The following is a 20,264-nucleotide window of genomic DNA, read 5'->3' as shown; positions in this document are numbered from 1 at the left end:
GTTTAAATTATTTCATATTCCCTCTTATCTTTATAGCTACACATTCTTCATTCCTTTTGTGGCTACCCTAGAACATCACAACATGCATTCTTATCAAGTCTGTCAGTTATGAATTTATTGCTTCTCAGATCCAAACCCACTTTTCGTTGCCTACTATGCAAAAATAAATATTATTATTTCTCCTTTGCCAACTGGTATAAAGTCAAGCCATGTATGCAGAGGCCCTGGAGGGGCACGAAAGGAAGAAATTTTTCCTCCTGGCTCCAGTATCCCCCTCTTGCCATGCCCCAGAAGTGAGTGATTTCTCTAGAGCTGGCTCCAGAAGTGCGAGGAGAGCAGCAGGGCCCAGCAGCTTCCTTGGCACCCTTAGGGTGACTTCGAATTAGGATTGAACAGCCCTTGAGGCACCTCTCAGTGAATGACTTTCTCAGCAACCCCTTGAGGGGCTTTGAGCAAATGTTGAGGTTTTCAGCTTTTTGATCTTTTATGGAATTGGCAGATATCTTTGGAGGAAAGTCAGTCCCCAATGCCAAGATTACCTTTACAGGGCTCCTTCTTCTCCTGATTTTGGTAGCAGTGGAGGTGGTGGAGAGTGGTCAGAACCTGGATATGTTTTGAACATGGAGGCGACAGGATTCACTGACAGTAGATGTAAGAGCACAGCAGAAAGGAAGATTTCATGTTTTTGTTTTGTTTTGTTTTCATTTGGGTTGGAAGTAAGACACAAGATACTAGAGACAGGAAGAGAGCGGGGGACATGAAGTATGCACAGGAAGAAGAGTAAGAAGGGAAGTGAGGACCCAAGGGGCTGATGTTGGGTCAGTGGGTTGGAGATTCTGGTGATATCAAGGAATTGTTGGAGTCAGGGTGTCAGAAGGAGAGAATTGGAAAGACAGCCTGAGATACAGACTTGGTGGTGAGAAAACAAATTCACATTTTAAAATAATCTTTAATTTGCTCATCATAGGTATTTTAACATATGTTGATATACATTCAATTTATTTTCAGTGAAAATTGAATCATTTACTATATAGTATAAATCACAAAATATAATCCCTGAATTCCAAGCATTTCTGTTATGCATAATGAGTGATATGAGCCAGAATAATCAAACCTTATTTATGTTAATTTAAATAAGATTCTATTACCAAGTATGAATCTAGATATTTCAGAAGACAAATTCCAGCAAAGAATTCTTATATCTTCAGAATTAGAGGTAGGATAGATAATCAGAAAATAAATCTCGAATACATCATAGCTGCAACATATAGTTGATCCATTACTGAAGTCTTAAAGCATAGTCTCTTTGGTATAAACTTCTTGTGTTCAAGATGTAACAATAGTACACTTGGTTTTTTAAGTTTTGTTTTTAATTGATCAGTGAATTCATGAATTTTTCATGCTGCTTTGCATTCCTGTGAATTAAAGATATTATTAATGAATAACTATGAATCTCATTTTAATACTTTCTCATTTTCTTATTGCATTGAGGCAAATATTAATTCTTATTCTTTAGTTTAAGCTATATAGTCCATGATGCTTTAAGGTAAGTGAGAATCTAGAACTGGAATGTAAACTGGAATATGTCTCTTCTCTCAAGTTCTTTGGGATTTACCAAGTTACATGGGTTGCATGACTCTCCTGTTTATTTCATAAGGCTGATGCTGTTAATGTCTATTATTCACTTACCATGTGCTGCTCATCCAGACACGCCTTACACCTATAACACAACACTGTGTGGTAAATTCTATTACTATATTCATTTTACAGATGAAAACCTGAGACACAAGGAGGTCTAGTAATTTTTCAAGGTCATATGGATGGTGACAGAGCCAGAATTTTAACTCAAGAAGTCATAATCCAAGTCTGAGATATTGACTGCCATACTTGATTGCCTCCTTGATAAGGCAACTTCCAAATACACACATTGACTCTCAATTTCTGTTACCTTCATCTCTGCTCCAATCCATTTACCTACTTATAAAGAAGCACCTTTCCCCTGGCTCCTTTCAGAACTGCTTCACCTCTAAAACCTTGAAGTTGGCATTCTATCTATCTTCTGCCTCCTTACCATTCATGCCTTCTGCTTTCTTACAAGTTACGAACTTGTTCAGCATCTGCATTGAGCCCTCGACTCTCCTTAATCTCCCAGTTCCCGCTCATGCACATTTCCTGGTTTTCCTTACTTCTCTGCCATACCAGGAAGACTGGCCATTGCTCACGTTCACCTTGCTTTTTTCTACCTTTTCATTTCACACCACTGTTTCTGTCTGGAATATTCTTCCTACCATCCCTCCCACCTATTTCAGCTTATTAAAAAACTTTCCCTCATCTTTAAGCCACTGCCCTAATTCCCTAACCCTTGCTCCCCCAAATCCTACCTCTCTACAGTGTTCTTCCTGGTCATCTCAAAATGTCAGATGTAATCTTTCTCTCCTCAGAATTTCTGACACTCAGTTTGGATAATAATTATATTGCTTATGAGAGTTTGCCTCAACAGACTCTACTTTTAAGAAACTCAGTGTCTACTGGGGAAGAAGATTGACAGAGTGTGGCAATACAATGCAATGGGATAGCTGTTTGTGTAATAAATAAATGAATATATATATAACTAATGCATGAGCCAAGGAGTTTGATATCTTTGTAGTAATATTTTATGGTTCTTTTGATCACAAGCATGAGGACACAGGTTCTGTAATTTACTTAATAGACTCACATCTTGGGCTGTAGGAAGGAATATCAAATCTAATTTGTGCCAGACCAGCTGATCTTCATCAATTCAAAAGAGGAGAAGTTCTTTGGAAATGGGGAGATGATATTTTCCATCTTACTCTCTGTTTTCCGTTTTTGTCTCTTCAGTTTTTGTTACTGCTTTTCCTTGTGTGCTCAAGATTACGTTCTAAACACTGACATCCTGGAATAGTTTTTATTTTATTTATTAATTGGTTATATGTTCAACTGAACCAGACCAAAGATTCTATGAACTTTGGCCTGAATGAACTCACTATTTGTTTTATTTGCTCATTTTAAAATTTGAATGTTCTTCTTGCAATGTTAGCTTTTCTCAATCTTCTGAAAGTCAGGTTTCCTGACAGGCAGTGCGCCTGCTTAATTTAGGTGCCAAAGAGGGTGTCATGGGATGCATGGGAGAGTGCCTCCCCAACCCACAGGATGCCTTACCTGTGGAATCCCAGACCCACTCTGCTCACAGTGCATCAGGAATAACTTCCAGTTGGGTGGCGAAAGGGGGAGTTTTATTTGAAAATGATTCCAAAACCTGTAAGGGAGATAAATAAAGCAGGGAAATATGTTTTGGTAACTTCCATGCCTATTGCTTTGTCAGGATCTGTTTGGTACCTGGTGCACAGCTCTCCCCAAGAGATAGCATTTCTCTACTGTTTCACGTAGCTTAAAATTTTCAGGTTGTTGAATATAGGCAGACCCTTAAAACGTGATGACTATCTATTTTTAAGACACAGTACTACAACGTGCTTAGCTTTAAAGAAATTCCCATATCTAGATTTATATGCTATACACAAAAGCATTAGGAGCTAGTAGTAGTAAAGGTGCAGGTAATTGTGTCCTCTCACGAGTTATTTATGAAAAGATGAACTGGTTTTCTGAAGAACTATTTGGCAGAGTGTACCAAAAGCCTAAACACTGTGTGCCTAGGATCCAGCAGTTCCACTCTCCTATGGATTTATCTTAAGGAAATGAATGTGTGTAAGATACAGCTACATGATAATTTGCCTACATGATTATTTTTTCGAATATTGAAGAGCTAGAAACAACTTAGGGATCAATCACAGATTGGTTAAAGTATGAATACAGGTTTCTGGTATCAGATAGGCAGGCATTAAAAATGATTTGGGTACACAAAACAATGTGGAAAGTTGCTCTGATAAATAGCAGGTATAAAAGTATGTATGGCATTAGCTTATTTGTATAAGAAGCACATGTATATGTGCTTATAAACAGAAAAAGAATGGTGAACTAGACACCAAAATATTAATTGTTCTTTCTGGGTGGTGGGATTATTTGTGGGTTTATTATTACTTTTTGTATTTTAAAATATTTTTACAAATTTTCTTCAGTTGATATATGTTATTTTTATAACCAGAAAAATGTTTAGTAAACTCACAAATCCCATTTTAAGAACAACAAAGATAAAGTGGACTATGACTGGCTCCCAAGATTCATGATGGCATCCTCTTATATTTATGACCATTGTTATCAAAACACAATATAACCAGATAGTACTTAGCATCATAGCCTAGAAGTTTTCAAGATGAAATTATTCTCTTAAGAAAATAAAAATCTCCAGAATCCACTCCCCTAGGTTGTCACATTCCTCTTTTTCCAGAACAATAAGTCAGGTATAAGCTCTGCTGAAAATGAGCATAACTTGGAATATTTTACAGCCATTAAAAGGTTTGAGGCTGACCCACATGTCCCAATGCAGAGGGATGCCTAAGATACATTGATGAGTAAAAAATACAAGTTGCAGAACAAATGTACCAGGCTTGCTTAAAAACAAGAGGAACAATAACATTCTCCCCCACCAACTCTATGGGAAATTTTATTTAAAACAATAAATTTATTTATTTTTATTGTTTTGAGTTGGAGTCTCACTCTGTTGCCACACTGGAGTGCAATCGCACACTCATGGCCTCCGCAGTCATAATCTGCTGGGCTCAAGCTATCCTTCTGCCTCAGCCTTGTAAGTAGCTGGAACCACAGATGGGCACCACCATGCCCAGCTAATTTTTCTTTTAAATTTATTGTAGAGATGAAGTCTCACCAAATCGCCCAGGCTGGTCTTGAGACCCTAGACTCAGGTAATCCTCTCGCCTCCGCCTCCCAAAGTGCTGGGATTTAGCCACGTGCCACTGAGCCCCGCCCTTAAAGCAATATATTTAGAGAAATGTTGATATGCCAGGAAATGGGTCTGGGAGGATACCACTGAACCGTTATCAACAGTTACCTTAACAATGGCTTGAGGGAGGAGCAAGAAACAGACAGGCTTTCCTGAGAGGTGCCTGTGGAGTTACTTCCTTAATTTTAAATTCTTTTACAGTCTTTAAATTTTTTCATATAATTTTAAAACATTCAAAAATAAATAAGTAAAAAAAGAAATTTTAATAAATGCCTGTCCTTGCAAGCTCAGGGTATAAACTAGATAGTGAGTTTTGTTAATACATTTTAAATGATTGATATTTAAACATTATATTTCTGCATTTTTCAAAGGATCTATGGTAATAAGAAAAATAGCTCCTTCCTTTGGTAATTATTTTACAAATATAAAAATGGCAAATTATCCTCTGAGATTTTAGCTCAAATATTCCAAATATGACCTTAAAGACTTACACAGTTTTGAAGTGTAGGTGATCAGTCCCCTAAACCACTCAGTCTACCAAATTCATGTTCAGGGTTGGGCACAGGTGAAAATGTGAAATGGGAGATCACAGTAATTCAATAACCTCTCCTCATTCTTGTCTTGGCAAACACATCCTTTCCCTCTTATAATATATTTCCCTTTCTTAGACCAAAAACCACTTCCCAAAAGGATCAAGCACACATTCACAAGAATGCATAAATGACTCTTTAATGTTATGCCTCCTACCTGACTTGCTTTTCAACAAACTATACCAAAAGAATGAAGCTCTAATCAAGGAATCTCACATATAAGTCAGAATTTGGATGCTGGGGCAGTCACTGACTCTGCTTAAATAAATCCTAGAGTGTGACCGATGTTTTCAGACTTACAGGTGATGGTATATGTCAGGATCACGATGGAGCCGGGTTTGGAATCCTATATACAAGTCATCCCAGAGTAGACCATTCTTCACCACATGTCTGATGACATCCACCCGGCTAAGAATCTGAAATAGACATGGAACAATTAGTAGGGACGACCCAGGAAGCTGAAAGTTGAACCCTCCTGTCCCTGGAAAGAAGTAGCTGCCCATGATGGCAGGGACATGGAGAGACAAGGAGAGAAGTCTCTTGGAGTAGATAGCACATGCTGAGGAGAAAAAGAAGCTGAGTGCAGCAGAAACCAAAGGAAGGGAAACAGGAAATAGCTGAAGAGCCAAGAGCATAGAGGCTGAGAGAATAGATTCTGGAGTCTGTGTTGGGTTCAAATCCAGATTCTAGCTGTGTGACCTTGGTCTCCATTTTGTGTCTTGGTTTCCTCATCCATAAAATAAAGACAATAATAGAACATTCCTCATAGGATTATTATGGGATTAAATGTGTCAATGTATATAAACACTTAGAACATAGATAGTGTTCAATAAATGTCTGCAATGTCATTCTGAAAGTGGAGTGTTCAAGTCTCTACCTGAATGTTCAGAGGCAAGCAGAATTACCTTAAATCACACAGTTGAGACCCTTACCCTTAAAGAATCCCAACTCCTGAGTGTGAAGCCATTGCATAGTCAAAGGAGCACAGGATTAGGAGACAAGAAGAGATGGTCTTGAGTCTCAGCCCTACACTTACTAATTTTTTGACCTTAAGCTTGCTAAGTCTCAGTTTCTCTATTATACAGGACTGCTGTAAGGAAAATAGAGATAATTTATATAAAGAACATAAAGGGAAGTTATCCTGAGATTGGACATGGTTTTAACAATCCATCAGCACACGTGTTAAGGTTTATGGGAGCTTTATCAGTATCTGCATGACATTATTTTTTTCCCTGGCAAAAACCATGCTAATGCCAGTAAAGGCAAACTTCATAAATGGCAGGCTATTAAATAACACATGGCATTTTGAATGTATTTCCCTTTCCTGTACCATTTCTATAAAACAATGATATCCAGTGTGAATCAGGGTTAAAAGCACAGGTCAGAGGATTTTTCCTTTTGTCAACAGACCTTAATCTGACCAGGTTAGGTCTGCCTAGCTAAGGGTTCAGTACTGAGACCTAGTTCCTTCCAATGGAGAATAGATGCCCTTTCTTGGCCTTTCAGTGTGGAGAGGAATACATAGAGAATCGGGAGTAAATTTGAGAAATATTTGGGGTGCAAAATAGTAAGAACTTGGTGACTGAGTATATCTGGCAATGTGGGAAATTGGAAGAGTCAAAGTTTACTCCCTTGTTTGTCTCTTGGCAGACTTGGGGAATGATTTTGCCAGCAGTCAGATGAAAAAGAGAAAAAATGTTTTGAGTAGAAAGATGAGGGGCTGGACTTGGAGCAAGTTGAAATGAGGTTCTGAGTATTGATTCCATGTGATGATACCTAGCAGGCAGTTGATTATTACAAATGCAAAGTTTAGCCATATAGGAGGGAGCCAGGGCAAGGTCTGAGCTGGACATGTTGACTTTTCAATTCATTAGCAGATACATGCTGCTAGCAGATGACTTCACCCAAGAAGGGACTTGAGAAGAATAGTGGAATTAGCATAGAATCCCAGAGAAAAACAAGAGACTTAAGTGGTAGCTGAAGAAAGAGGACTCTGAAAGAATACAGAAGACTAGTCAGAAAGAGAAGGAAAACAAAAGGGCATGTCACTGGCACTGAGAGGACTACTGGTTCATAATGATGAACCAACTGCATGCATAACCTGGCTCCTCTGTGTTTTTGGATCCAACTAAATTGTTGCAAAGCAATGATAAAGGAATAAACTGCCACGGTAAAGAGAAACGGAAGTGAGTCAGGGACAATCAGGGAATTTCCATGAATTATGCAAATCTAGAAAGCCTGTAGACAGTGGAAAGTGAAGAAGCAGGGCAGAGGCTGCAGAATCCCAATGAGAATGGGAGGGGCATTCACAGATGCAGAGAAAGAGAGGTAGGCACTGTGGATGACAGCAAGGACAGACAAATACAAAAGTATGTCCATGAGACAGCTGGTCCCTTCCCTACTCCTGCACATGACTCCTGGGCCAAATACATGCAGATAGATATCTGAATAAATGTCATCAGTTTTGGGGGGAGAATGAGGACAGGTACTATATTTGTGATGCTTCGAGCGAGGGCCACCACATTTTGGCGCTTAGGGGTCCCCTACCCTGCTAGCTGGCTCCTCTCCCCCTTCATAGCTTAAAGCATACTGGTGATCCCCTGGCAAATAGAGCCTAACTCTTGTTTGATGTAGTCTATAGTCCTTTAAAAGCTGGACTGGATAAAAAAATGCGTTATGTATACACAATGGAATATTATGCAGTCACAAAGAAGGACAAACATATGAACTTCGCAGCAACTTGGGTGGATTTATAGTCTACCATACCCAGTGATCTATCACAGAAACAAAGAACAGAGTACCATATGTTCTCACTCATAAGTAGACCTTGAACAGTTATCATAACACTATAAGAAAGGGATTGGCAGTAGTAGGAAACTGCTAGGGAAGGGGGGGTGGGTGGGATTGGCAGTTGAGGGAAACTGCCAGGGGAGGGAGAGGCACACCTCATCAACAGGGGTAACTGCATAATGAACATTTGTATTCCTAACCCTGAAATGTACTCCACATCTTTAAAATAAAAAAACTTGCTTTAGTTTCCTACATTTATAAATCCAGGTATTTCGCATGAAAATCCAGATGTCCAAGTTCTCTGAAAAACTTAGAAATCAGTTGGGGCCCCATCTGATACAGCATTTGCTTTCCATTTGACACGATCCCTACTCGGCTTCACCATTTACTAGCTATAAGACCGTGGGCCAGTTATCTTGTGCCTCAGAACTACAGTTTCTTCATCTATAAAATGGGGCAGATTGTAGTATTTGTTCATAGGGTTATTGTTGGATTAAATGACAGTATTTGCAAAGTGTTTAGCACTGTGCTTAACATGTAGCAAGTCAGAAAAGACATTTGATATATAAAGCATTACATGCAACAATTCATTTTGCTTAAAATCCCCACCCAGATTCCCCTGTTTACAAGATGTGCCTTGGACAGTCTGTGAGCACTGAAGTGTGTAACCCCTGCCTCCAAGTAAAGCCTGTTGGATAACAAATCCTACACCTATTCAAGGAAGCCCCGAAACAGTTGAGAAAAGTCTTGTTATTGGTAAACATGGATGAGTCCCTCAATTCTTAAAAGTCATCTACAAACAAAAGAGGATCTGCCTGGCATCTGTTTTCTATTTTTTAAAATTTTTATTATAAAGATGTGGGGTACAATTCAGAGTTAGGTATATAAACATTGATCATGCAGGTACCCTTGTTGATGCCCCTCCTTCCTCTAGCAGTTTCCCTCAACTGCCAATCCCACCCCCAACCCCCTCACCCCCGACAGTTTCCCACTACTGCCAATCGCTTTCTTGCAGCATTTTAATTTTTCAAGGTCTGCTTCTGAGTGAGAACATATGGAACTCTGTTCTTTGTTTCTGTGATAAATTAATTCCCCCAAAAGCTGGAGACGGGAGGCAACGTGAGAGGACTCCAGGTAGCAAGAAGAGGCGCTCTTTCAAGAATAGGCATAGCCTCTTTAAACAAACTTCAGCATACAGAATGTCCACTAAAACCCTCTGGGAGATAAAAGCCCTTGAGTCACATTGCACCCCACCATGCACATGGCAGGCAGGATGGTTTACCCTACAGGGTACTTATATCTGTAACAGCAGCTGCTTGTTTTATCTGGCAGATGCATCATGATAAGCTGTGAAAAAGTGACACTTTTTCAAATTAAATACTTTAAATGAATGTGTTATGTTAAAAATGTCAAAGGTGAATCTCTTTTAAGTCTACCAGATGGCCGGGCATGGTGGCTCAGCCTGTAATCCTAGCACTTTGGGAGGCCGAGGTGAGAAGATTGCCTGAGACCAGCCTGGGCAACTTGGTGAGATCTCATCTCTATAATATATCACAAAAACAAAGACAAACAAACAAAAAAAAGCTAGCTGGGCATGATGGTGTATGTCTGTAGATCCAGCTACTTGGAAGACTGAGGTGGAAGGATCACCTAAGCCCAGCAGGTCAAGGCTGCAGTGACCGTAAGTGTGCCATAGCACTCCAGCCTGGGTGACAAGAGTGAGATTCCAATTTAAAAAAAAAAACAAAAACACAACAAAACAAAAAAACAAACAAACAAAAGTCTAACAGACACCTTAATTCATAGATTTTATGAATTCAGATTTGAGAGGCAACACAGTGGCTAATGGCATAGATTGTAGAGCTAGACTGCTTGAGTTAAAAGCCCTGCACCACCATTTACTAGCTATATGACCATGAGCCAGTTAGCGCACCCCTCAGAATTGCAGTTTCTTTATCTATAAAATGGGGTAGATTGTAATAGCTGTTCATAGGGCTGTTGATGGATTAAATGACTTAATATCTGCAAAGTGTTTAACACTGTGCTTAGCATATAGCAATCTAGAAAAGTATTTGATATAAAAAGCAATAAATGCAAAGATTCATTTTGCTTAAAATGGTTGTAAGCCTGTTTATCATCTATATAGTGCTTCAAACAGGATTTTCTTATATGCAAAAATCTAGTTTGTTCTTTTTTTGAGTTAGGGTCTCAGTCTGTCATCCAGAAGGAGTTCAGTGGCATGGTCATGGCTCACTGTAGTCTCGGCCTCCTCGACTCAGGCAATCTTTCTGCCTCAACTTTCTGAGTAGGTGGGACTACAGGTGCCTGCCACCACACCCAGTTAATTTTTTTAAAAAAATCTGTAGAGACAAGGTCACACTGTATTGCCCAGCTGATCTCGAACTCCTGACCTTTCAATTGATTCTCCTGCCTTGGCCTCCCAAAGTGTTAGAATTACAGGCATGAGCCACCAAGCCCAGCCAAAACGCAATTTTTTAAGACCCATAAATTAAGGTAGTAGATTATTGGTTTTACTGAAGTTTCAACATAGGATTTCTTCAATAGCAAGTACTTCACTAAACATAAAATATGTCAACTAATTAAAATTAGCTTAAGAACACATCTATTACATGAAGGTATATTTAAACCTCTATAATTAGGGCTTTGCACATTTAAATGACATGTACAATAAACTTAAAAGCAGACTGTATATCCTGTAACTTATTTAATGATTCTTGCATTCATATAGGTTTAATATTACAGGGCACGCTCACATGTATTATGTCATTTGACTATCACAACAAACTGGTAAGGTGGAAACAAACCCTATGGAAGGTAAACAAGAAAACAAAGCTTGGGCAGGTTAAATCATCTGTTCAAAGCTTCACAGTCTGTAATCATGGTCCACAGGGAAGGGGCACCAGTCCCAATCTTGACAAAGTCTCCAAAGCCAAGGCTCTTTCCTTTATATCATGCTGCCACAGGTGAGGCATTTGTTCAAAATTGGTTTATGTTGATTTAACTCCCTTTCCAAAGACACCTACTAGATTCACTTGGGGAAGAGACAATTCTGGACAGAAGGAAAAGGAAAGCAGAGATAATGTTTGCAGGTCTAACAACTGCTTAGGTTGAGCAGGTTTTTGGAATAGCTCAAAAAGAAGCAAGTATAGACTTTAGTTACTAACAATGTTTCAAAACTGGTTTGTTAGTTGTGACAAATGTACCATAGTAATATGAGATATGGATAAAACTTTGTACTATCATTCCAAGTTTTCTGTAAATCTAAAATTATTATAAAGAGCTCATTTAGGAAGGAAGGAAGGAAGACTTCCACCAGCGTTGCGTCTTACTTCCTCATAGGGATGTTTTCGGCATGGTCTTTCTTTTGGAAAGGATAAATCTAGAAAGTCAACCAAATAGTCATATCCGCCAGGAAAAGGGTTGAAGTCTTCATCTGTCTCAATCATCTGTGCAAATGACAACATGGTAAAGGGAAGAAGAATATTAATCAGGTGGTCATGGTCTTTAAAAATTCGAATATATAAGATTCAAATGCCCTTAAATGATAGATAATACCAATAAATTGGAAGGTAGTAGTGAAGATTTTTGAGAAAAATCTTACAGCTGCTATCATTTTATTGCATTAAAGGAAGAATGTTTTAACGTCCCTCCAACAGAAAGGACCTAAGCATGGAATAATAAAAATTCATTCCAAGAAGAAAGAGTTGGCATCTTTGTACTAACATGTATATGTACTCTCTTACTTACTTCATTACTGACCAGCAAAAACTTGTCACAGACTGCCAATGACACCCCACGTAGGTTTTTGGGAAATACTGTTTTTGAGACTAGCAAATGTTGCCTGGCATTAATGTTCAGGAACTGAAAGGTAAACCTGGGCATAGGTCTCATTCCTGAAGGTAACCAGTACTTTTCTCCAAGAATGTGAGTACTGTCTATTTCCAGATGCCATCCATAAGCTTTGTTTCCCTGCACAACTTCAGGCACTTCATAGAAATCAGGGTGGCTAGCTATTCACCGACTTTGCGGTTACTCCTGGTCCATGTTTGCTTTTGGATATAACCCTCCAGTTTTGGTGACCAGGTTATAACCTGAACTCTTGGCTTGTGGCTCTGTGCATATTTGTTGGGACTAGATTAAGCTCTAGACTAGGCCTACTTCTTGGTTTGTGCAATTTGGCCTCCACACAGCTACAGAAATGAGTTACCTGCTTCTATTCTATCTCACCTTAATCCAGGTAATCACCTCTCTATGTGGATCTCACCTTCTAACACCACAGTTTAAATAGCTGTTCCTCCCTTGCCAAAACAAAACCAAAACACCCATAAACACAAAAACAAACAACAACAAATGCATGGCAATATGAGATAAAAGATGATCCAAAAGAAAAACTATGCTGGATGTCAGAACATTCCATAAATCAACAAGAGATTGTTGATATTATGAAATCTGTTCTTGTTAGGCAGTTGGTAGGGTTTAGGGTATGCTTACTGAGAAGCAAATTGGAAAATGAAGAGGTTTTCACATATTTACATTACTCAAGAAAGCAAAGACAAATAGTACTTAATACCATACCCTGACCACAAGGTTATAATCCTTGAATCCAGCCCAAGTGAAATATTCTTTTATCCAGGACGGGTGAAGGAATATTTCATCTCCTATAGCAGCATTCAAGATTTTCAAATAAGGTTCAAAGTCCCAGGAATCCTTGTAAATTTTAGTTCCTTCTGGAGGCTCTATGATGCCCTTGCTTAAAGACACAAAGGTATAAGAATGGTGAAAGAAAGCAATAAGTAATGAAGACAAAAGTTTAAATAGCAAAAGTCAGCCAGACTAGTAGTTTTGATTCTATTCAGATGATTCTCAGGGGCCCCACTATAGCCTAAGCCAAAGAAGCACCTTTTAATTGTTTAGTGCAGCAGGTTTTTAAGTCAGATTTTAATTGAAGAGAAAAGTTTATGGTGGGGGGCGGGGCTTGAACACCACGGCTCTGGACCATTTTAGTCCAAAGAACTAAATAATGGAAATGCTGAATACAATCTGGCCATATGGACTTTGTAGATACCTGCACATTCCTGCCTCCTCACTCTAATCAGAATATAAGTTTGATGAAAGTAGCAACCTTGACTGAGTACATAGCAGGTGCTCAATAAATATTTGTTGAGTGTATGAATGACTTCAGCTTATCTTCAAGATATTCCCAAAATTTTGTGTCTCTAATATATGGTGCTTTTAGTATACTAATCAAAGCATAGCCAACAGATGGATGGGCAATTTTATCTGATCGTGGAATTCTCTGCAATGTAGCTGGCACTACATGCACATGTCACCACACCTAGTTATTTTTTTTTCTTTTTCTAGACACAGGGTCTTACTATGCTGCCCAGTCTAGTCCTAAACTCCAGATCTCACGAAATTCTCCTGTCTTGGCCTCCAAAGTGTTGCAATTACAGCCGTGAATCACCATGCCTGGTTGTTAACTTTTTTTAAATTATATTTTCAGTATGTATTGTGCTATCTATGGAATAAGCAGTGGAATAATGTTTGCACTGACATGAAAACTAACTTGCTTGCTTTTTACTTACATAAAATAACTTATTTTTGAGCTGTAGCAATGGTCCTTCATAAAAACAAAACAAAACAAGAAAAAAACTTCCTCACTCTTTACTCTCGAGTCTAAGATGAGAAAAACATTTGAATAACTATTATATATGGTGAAAAACTTAGGAAAAAACTCAGTCTTCTTTTCCCCAGGATTTGAGAAATACTTACTGGATAGCTCATTTTGTTTAAATAGTAAGACATAAAAAGTGATGCGTGGATCTTATTGCATAACAAACAAGATAGAGACCTATCAAGAGGCCAGAGATGAGTCCTTCATTTTCTCATGACATTAAAAAAAAATCATAAATAAAAATTTTAGCCATACCTGTCTGCTGGGTCTTTTAACATCCTCCCCAGATCAAGGGTGGCTCCAGGCCGTGGGGTCCATGTTACTACATCAGAGTTTTTCTTGATGAGATTGTTGAGTTCATTTGGGTCATTTTTGGTGTTTGTTTCCTTAATGTACCTAAGAAATAAGAACATTCCCATGTTAGCAAGTTCATTCTCAAATGCATGGTCTGATTAGCACAATGGCAGGCTTTTTTGTTTTCTCTACATTCGCATTTCCCAACCCCTCTCCACGTACTCCATGGAAAAATAGAGACTGGGCAAACCCTTCGGGTCCCCTCCCACTGTGGGAGCTTTTCTGTCCTCTCAATAAATCCTGCTTTCAAAAAAAAAAAGAGAGAGAGAGAGAAAGAGACTATACTGGCTAATATCCTTAACCAAGAAAGAATTATAGTCAAAGAAAGTCGTACTTATACTTTGCTGTCAAGTATAACTATTCCTGACTTGTACCCCGCAACTTTAAAAAGTAAAGTGATTGGAACTGAAGTTAGATATACCGAGACCGATTGTTGTAAATAGGTGAGGATTGCACATGTTTGTATTTAACATTAATTAACTATATCGATTCATTAAATCTTCTTTGGTAAGCATTATGGTAAGTGCTTGATATGAACGAACTGATTTTATCTTCACAATGCCCTATAGGCAGCTACTATTATTGTGCTCATTTTATAGAGAGGGAAACCGAGGCTTAAAGAGGTCATATGATTTTCCCAAGGCCACACCACTAGTGGTCAACCTGGCCCCTCCTCTCCCCAGTAGTCCAGCACATCCTGTGCAGCTAGAGAAGGCCCAGCCTTCACAGGAGGCCACAAGGAGGGGCCTCTTCCCAACCTTGGAAGTAAAGTCTGAAAAGTCTCTGCATTCAAAGCTGTTAAAACGCCGCCTGTTAGACACACATCCTCACTTGGCACTCATCCTGTGATTGAGTTTCTAACTGTGCTGTTGATCAGAGCTAGTTGTCTCCCATATCTAATTCCAAACCATAGTCTTTTTTGACAAGCTGTAACATCAATTTCAATGTCATACAAGAAGATGATTGTGGGGGTGCTGGAGCAGAAAGAGAGTGTTTCAGAGAAAAAGGATCTGTTGTTGTGATTCATCTAACACGGGCTATCCAGACAGACATTTCTGTTAAAGAGAATTTTACTTTTTAAAGCTACAACTTGATTACCCAGACTTGATATTTTCAGTCTATATACACAAAGAAAACATACTTTTCTGGGAGGACTTTTATAGCATTAAGGTAGCTTACCTTGTTCATGATCTCAGAATAAATTCTGTAGACGTGAGTGAGGACACTGTCACTGCACTTAAAGATGTCAGTAGCTCTTTCCTTCCTACACCTGTTAACATCCTCCCACTGTTGTAGTTCTTAATTTAAGGCAGCCTCCTTACTACCTTTAGCCTCAAAACGGTTCACTAACTAGTCTCCCTGCCTCTGATTTTCCCCACCTCAAACCATGTTATTATCAATTACTCTCCCTAAAACATAATGTGAGGTGGTCCCAAAGCATTTTCTTGATGCTTCTTTGTCTCTATATAAAATAAAAATAAAATAAATATCTAGAAACCATCCTTAGAGGGGTACTGTGAGGACTGAGGGCAACATTTGCCAATTATTTACACACAAATGTGTGGCTTTTAATTACTTTAAATGAAAGCATCCCATTAAGTACCATCTCCAATTCTTTTCCAAGTCCTTGTATTTCAACCTACTTAATATTTCTCAAGTCTGAATTCTCTCCTCACTCCCTACTGTTATTCATCATTTCCTCCTAGGTTATTATAATGGCTGTTAAATTGGTCTCCAGTATCATCATGATCTTTCCCTTTCCTACCACACAGACAACTCAACCTCTCCAGTGCACACATCTGATTACATCCCTGTTCTTCACTAGGCTCTCTTTCAGACTCCCCACCCTTTCAGGAAAAAATCTAAACCACATAGTATGTCCTTGTCTGCCTTTTCCCCCTCTCCTCTGCACTCCTCAAGCAACCCCTCACCCCCACCACCACCACTCTGAACTGCTATCTCTCGTGGCAGCATCTTTTATCTTTGTTAGTCGGGGCCAACTCATTCTTTAAAACGTAGCTTTCATAGTCTCATTCAGTAGTCATTTTCTCTCCCCCCAACTATATCCTCTTACCTTGCCTTAAAACTTCACTTTGTATTATAATTGTTTTTTCCTTCCAATAGACCATAACTCTGAGAACAATCATTTTATCTCTAGTTCTCCAGTATCTAGCACAGTGCTCCTCAGTAAATGATGAACAAACGAGTAATGAACAGCACTGATCAATATAAATTCTATTTTAACCTTAAGACAATTTTTTTGGAAAAAAAGAAAGGATATGAGGCAGCTAAATAATGTCAACAAGGTTAAAAAGAAGGAAACACCAGCAAGAGGCCACATTCAGCAATTAATTCGGTGTGACAAATACAAAAAGAACTTCAAAATGATGTCAGGTTTTAACCACGAGACAAATGAAGTCCAGAGAAGATAAAAGGGTGCTAGGACCATAACCTAAATTCCATATACACTGCTCCTCCTACTGCACTGCTGCCTCTAGTTGACACGAAATTCACCTCAAGGACTGGTTTCTTCCCCAATGAATTCAGATAAGTACAGATAAGTATACTCCCATAGTAAAATGACACATGCCTGCATATAGGCAGTCCCTGCCTTTTGTCCACAAAATGTTACCAATAATTGAGTCATAAAATGGTGAAGTTTTGGTGAAGCAGATGATACTTGCTCACTCAAACATTATAGCTAGGGACTGAGTCACTGCATGTGCTTAGGATCAAATAAATTCTATATACAATCGATGGACTCTTACAGAAGCAAAGTTTATACATCTATAGCATTGAGTTTAGTATTTAAAATGATAGAATTATGCTTCAAATGCTACAAAATGCATGGATGTATTGTAGATGTTGTTTCTTCAAGAGATTATGAATTCTACAAAATGTGCATGTGATACAACTCGATTGTGTCACAAATATGACTTAAACAAATATGCTTGCTTTAACTACCATGCTTAAAGTGCCCTCTAAGAATCATCATTTTTGCCTTTCTTGATCTTAAATTTTTCAAATTTACTGAGATTCGGGTTTTGTTTTTTGTTTTTTTTTTTTACTTTTTGGGGGGGTATAGTTCTATATGCTTAACACAAATACAGATTTGTGTAACCATCACCATAATCAGGAAACACAACAGTTCATCATCACCAAAACTTCCTTGGGTTGCCCCCCATCTCTATAATCTTGCCTTTTCCAGAATATCATGTACATAGAATTTTATAGTTATGTAATCTTTTGAGGCTGGCTTCTGTCATTCAACACAATGATTTTGAGATTCATCCATACTGTTCTATGTAGCAACAATTCTTTTTTTATGGCTGAGTAGTAGTCCACTACATGAATATACCATAGTTTGTTTATCCATTCACCTGCTGAGGGTAAAGTTAGCTTTAAGGAAGCCGCCAAACTGTTTTCCAGAATGCCATGCCATTTTGCATTCTTAACAGCAACATGCGAGGGTTCCTATTACTCTGCATCCTTGCCATTGCTTGGTATTGTCAATTTTCCAAAGTGCTATTAATTCTAATAGTTATGCCACTGCAGTGTTAATTTGCATTTCCCCAATGGCTAATGCTGTCCAGCATTTTTTTCATATGCTTATTTGCCATCAGTACTTCTCTGTTCAAGTGTCTAATAAAATCTTTTGCCCATTTAAAAATTTTCTCATTAGTGATTTTTTTAAATCGTGGTCTTACTGTTCATTCTTGACAGTTTGTTATATATTCTGGATACAAGCTTTCTGTCAGGTATGCTATTTGTATGTAATATGTTGTCCAAGTCTGTAGTTTGTCTTTTCATTCTCTTAATAGTTTCTTTCATAGAGCAAACATTTTAAATTTTGATAAACTATAAGTTGTTAATTTTTAAAATAGATCATGCTTTTGATGCAATATATAAGAAGTCTTTTGCCTAATCCATGATCACGAACATTTTCTCCTATATTTTCTTCTAAAAGTTTTACAGTTTTACATTTACATTTATATCCATAATTCGTTTTTGTATATGGTGTGAGGTTTAGATAAAGGTTCATTTTTTGCATATGAATGTCCAATTGCTCCAATAACATTTGTTGAAAAGACTACCCTTTCTCCATTAAATTACCTTTTTGCATTTGCTTTTCCCAAAATTGCATCTTTGTTAAAAATTAGTTGACCATATTTGTGCGAATCTATTTCTGGACTCTCTATTCTGTTTCACTGACGCATGTGTTTATTCCTCTACCAATACCACACTACTTTAATTACTGCAGTTTTATAGCTAACTTTACAACTGGATAGTATGCGTCCTCCAATTTTATTCTAATATAGAATTGTTTTGATTAATCTAATTAATTCCTTTGCCTTTACTATAAATTTCAGATATTGTTCAGATCTACAAAATAATTCTACTAGGATTTTCATAGGTATTGTGCTGAATCTATGCATCCATTTAGGGATAATTAAAATATAAAGTATATTAAACATCCAATTCATGAACATGGTGTGTTGTTCCATTTATCTAGAGTCTGATTTTTTTCATCAATGTCTTGCAGTTTTCAGTATATACAGCCTGCACATATTTTATTAGATTTATAAACAAGTGTTTAATTTCTTGAAGCTATTGTAAATTGTATTTTTGAAACTTCTTGATGTCTTCATGTTCACTGTTTCTATATCGTATGTAGAAATAAAATTCATTTTTCTATGTTTACTATGGATCCTGTGACTTTACTAAACTCATTCATTATTTCTAGAAATTTTTTCTGTAGGTTCTCTGAGACAGTTATGTAGACAATGATGTCATGTGTGAATAGAGACAGTTTTAATGCTTCCTTCCCATCTGTATTCATTTATTTCTTCATTCTACCTAAGTGTACTGACTAGGACTTCTAGCAGGTGCTGAGTACAAGTGACAAAGTAGTCATTCTTGCCTTATTCCTGATCTTAGTGGGAAAAATTCAGTTTTTCTCTGAAGTATTATTTTAGTTGTGGATTTTTAAAGACGCCTTTTAAGAGGTTAAGAAAAGTTCTCTTTTATTCCCACTTTGCTAGGAATTGTTTTTGTTTATTTAATCATGAGTAGATGTTGAATCTTGTCAAGTGTTTTTCTGTGTCAATTGGTGGATCATGTGATTCTTTAGTTTGTTAATATTATGGTTTAGATTGAACAATTTTTGACTATTAAAATAGTTTTTGCATTCTTGCAATAAACTCCATTTGGTCTAGTTACATTATTAGTTTTAAACATTACTGGATTCAGTTTGCTAATTTTCTTTAGGTTTTTTTTTTTAGTTCATGAAGAATCCTGGTCTGTAGTTTACTTATAAGGTCTTTCTCTTCTTTTGACATCAAGATAATGGCAGCCTCATAAATGAGTTAACAGTGTTTTCTCCTTTATTATTTTCTGGAAAAGAGTATGTAAAATTGGTGTTGTTCTTTTAATGTTTGTTAGAATTCACGGACAATATGGCCTCAGTTTTTCTTTTTGGAAGATTTTTAAACTATAAATTGAACTACTCTAATAGATATGGGATTATCTATTTCTTCTATGGGGCCTATAGAAATGTCATTTCTCTCATTCCTGACTTTGACACTTGTCTCTTTTTACTTTCTTGGTTAGTCTGACTAGAGGCTTACTAATTTTTTTTTTTTTTTTTTTTTTTTTGCTTTTTCCAGCTATATGCTTTTTACTTTTATTTTTTTTATTTTTATTTTTTTTTTCATTAATCAGTAGTTTTTATTATGGTTTTGTGGGGTACAGTTAAGGGTAGGTGTACAATGACGTTTCATTCAGGCACCCTGTAGATAAGAAGTGTTTTCCCATCCCCCGACAGATATTTGCTACTGTTAATCCCATCCCCCTCCCCCCCGTAGTTTCCCAGTACCATCCGTCATTTTCTCATAGTATTGCATTGGATGTTCAAGGTCCATTATATGAGTGAGAACATGTGATATTCGGATTTTTGTTG

The 20,264-nt window shown here is 37.6% G+C and overlaps 1 protein-coding gene across 1 annotated transcript in view; it reads right to left on the bottom strand.

Annotated features, from left to right (window-relative positions):
- Nucleotides 1–929: 929 nt before the first annotated feature.
- LOC103253452 (cytidine monophosphate-N-acetylneuraminic acid hydroxylase) overlaps nt 930–20,264 on the bottom strand; it is a 39,011-nt gene continuing 19,676 nt past the window's right edge. Inside the window, exons 8-13 of the mRNA XM_008051755.2 lie at nt 14,207–14,347; nt 12,853–13,027; nt 11,607–11,723; nt 5,767–5,882; nt 3,181–3,277; nt 930–1,415 (exon numbers count right to left, since the gene is read on the bottom strand). Coding sequence (XP_008049946.2) covers nt 1,398–1,415; nt 3,181–3,277; nt 5,767–5,882; nt 11,607–11,723; nt 12,853–13,027; nt 14,207–14,347 — 664 coding nt within the window. The 3' untranslated portion in view covers nt 930–1,397. The remainder of the gene's footprint in view (nt 1,416–3,180; nt 3,278–5,766; nt 5,883–11,606; nt 11,724–12,852; nt 13,028–14,206; nt 14,348–20,264) is intronic.

Source organism: Carlito syrichta, unplaced genomic scaffold (genome assembly GCF_000164805.1).
Source record: "Carlito syrichta isolate Samal-C Ts95f unplaced genomic scaffold, Tarsius_syrichta-2.0.1 Scaffold231387, whole genome shotgun sequence".
NCBI classification, from domain to species: domain Eukaryota; kingdom Metazoa; phylum Chordata; class Mammalia; order Primates; family Tarsiidae; genus Carlito; species Carlito syrichta.
This window is presented reverse-complemented; position numbering and strand designations above follow the sequence as displayed.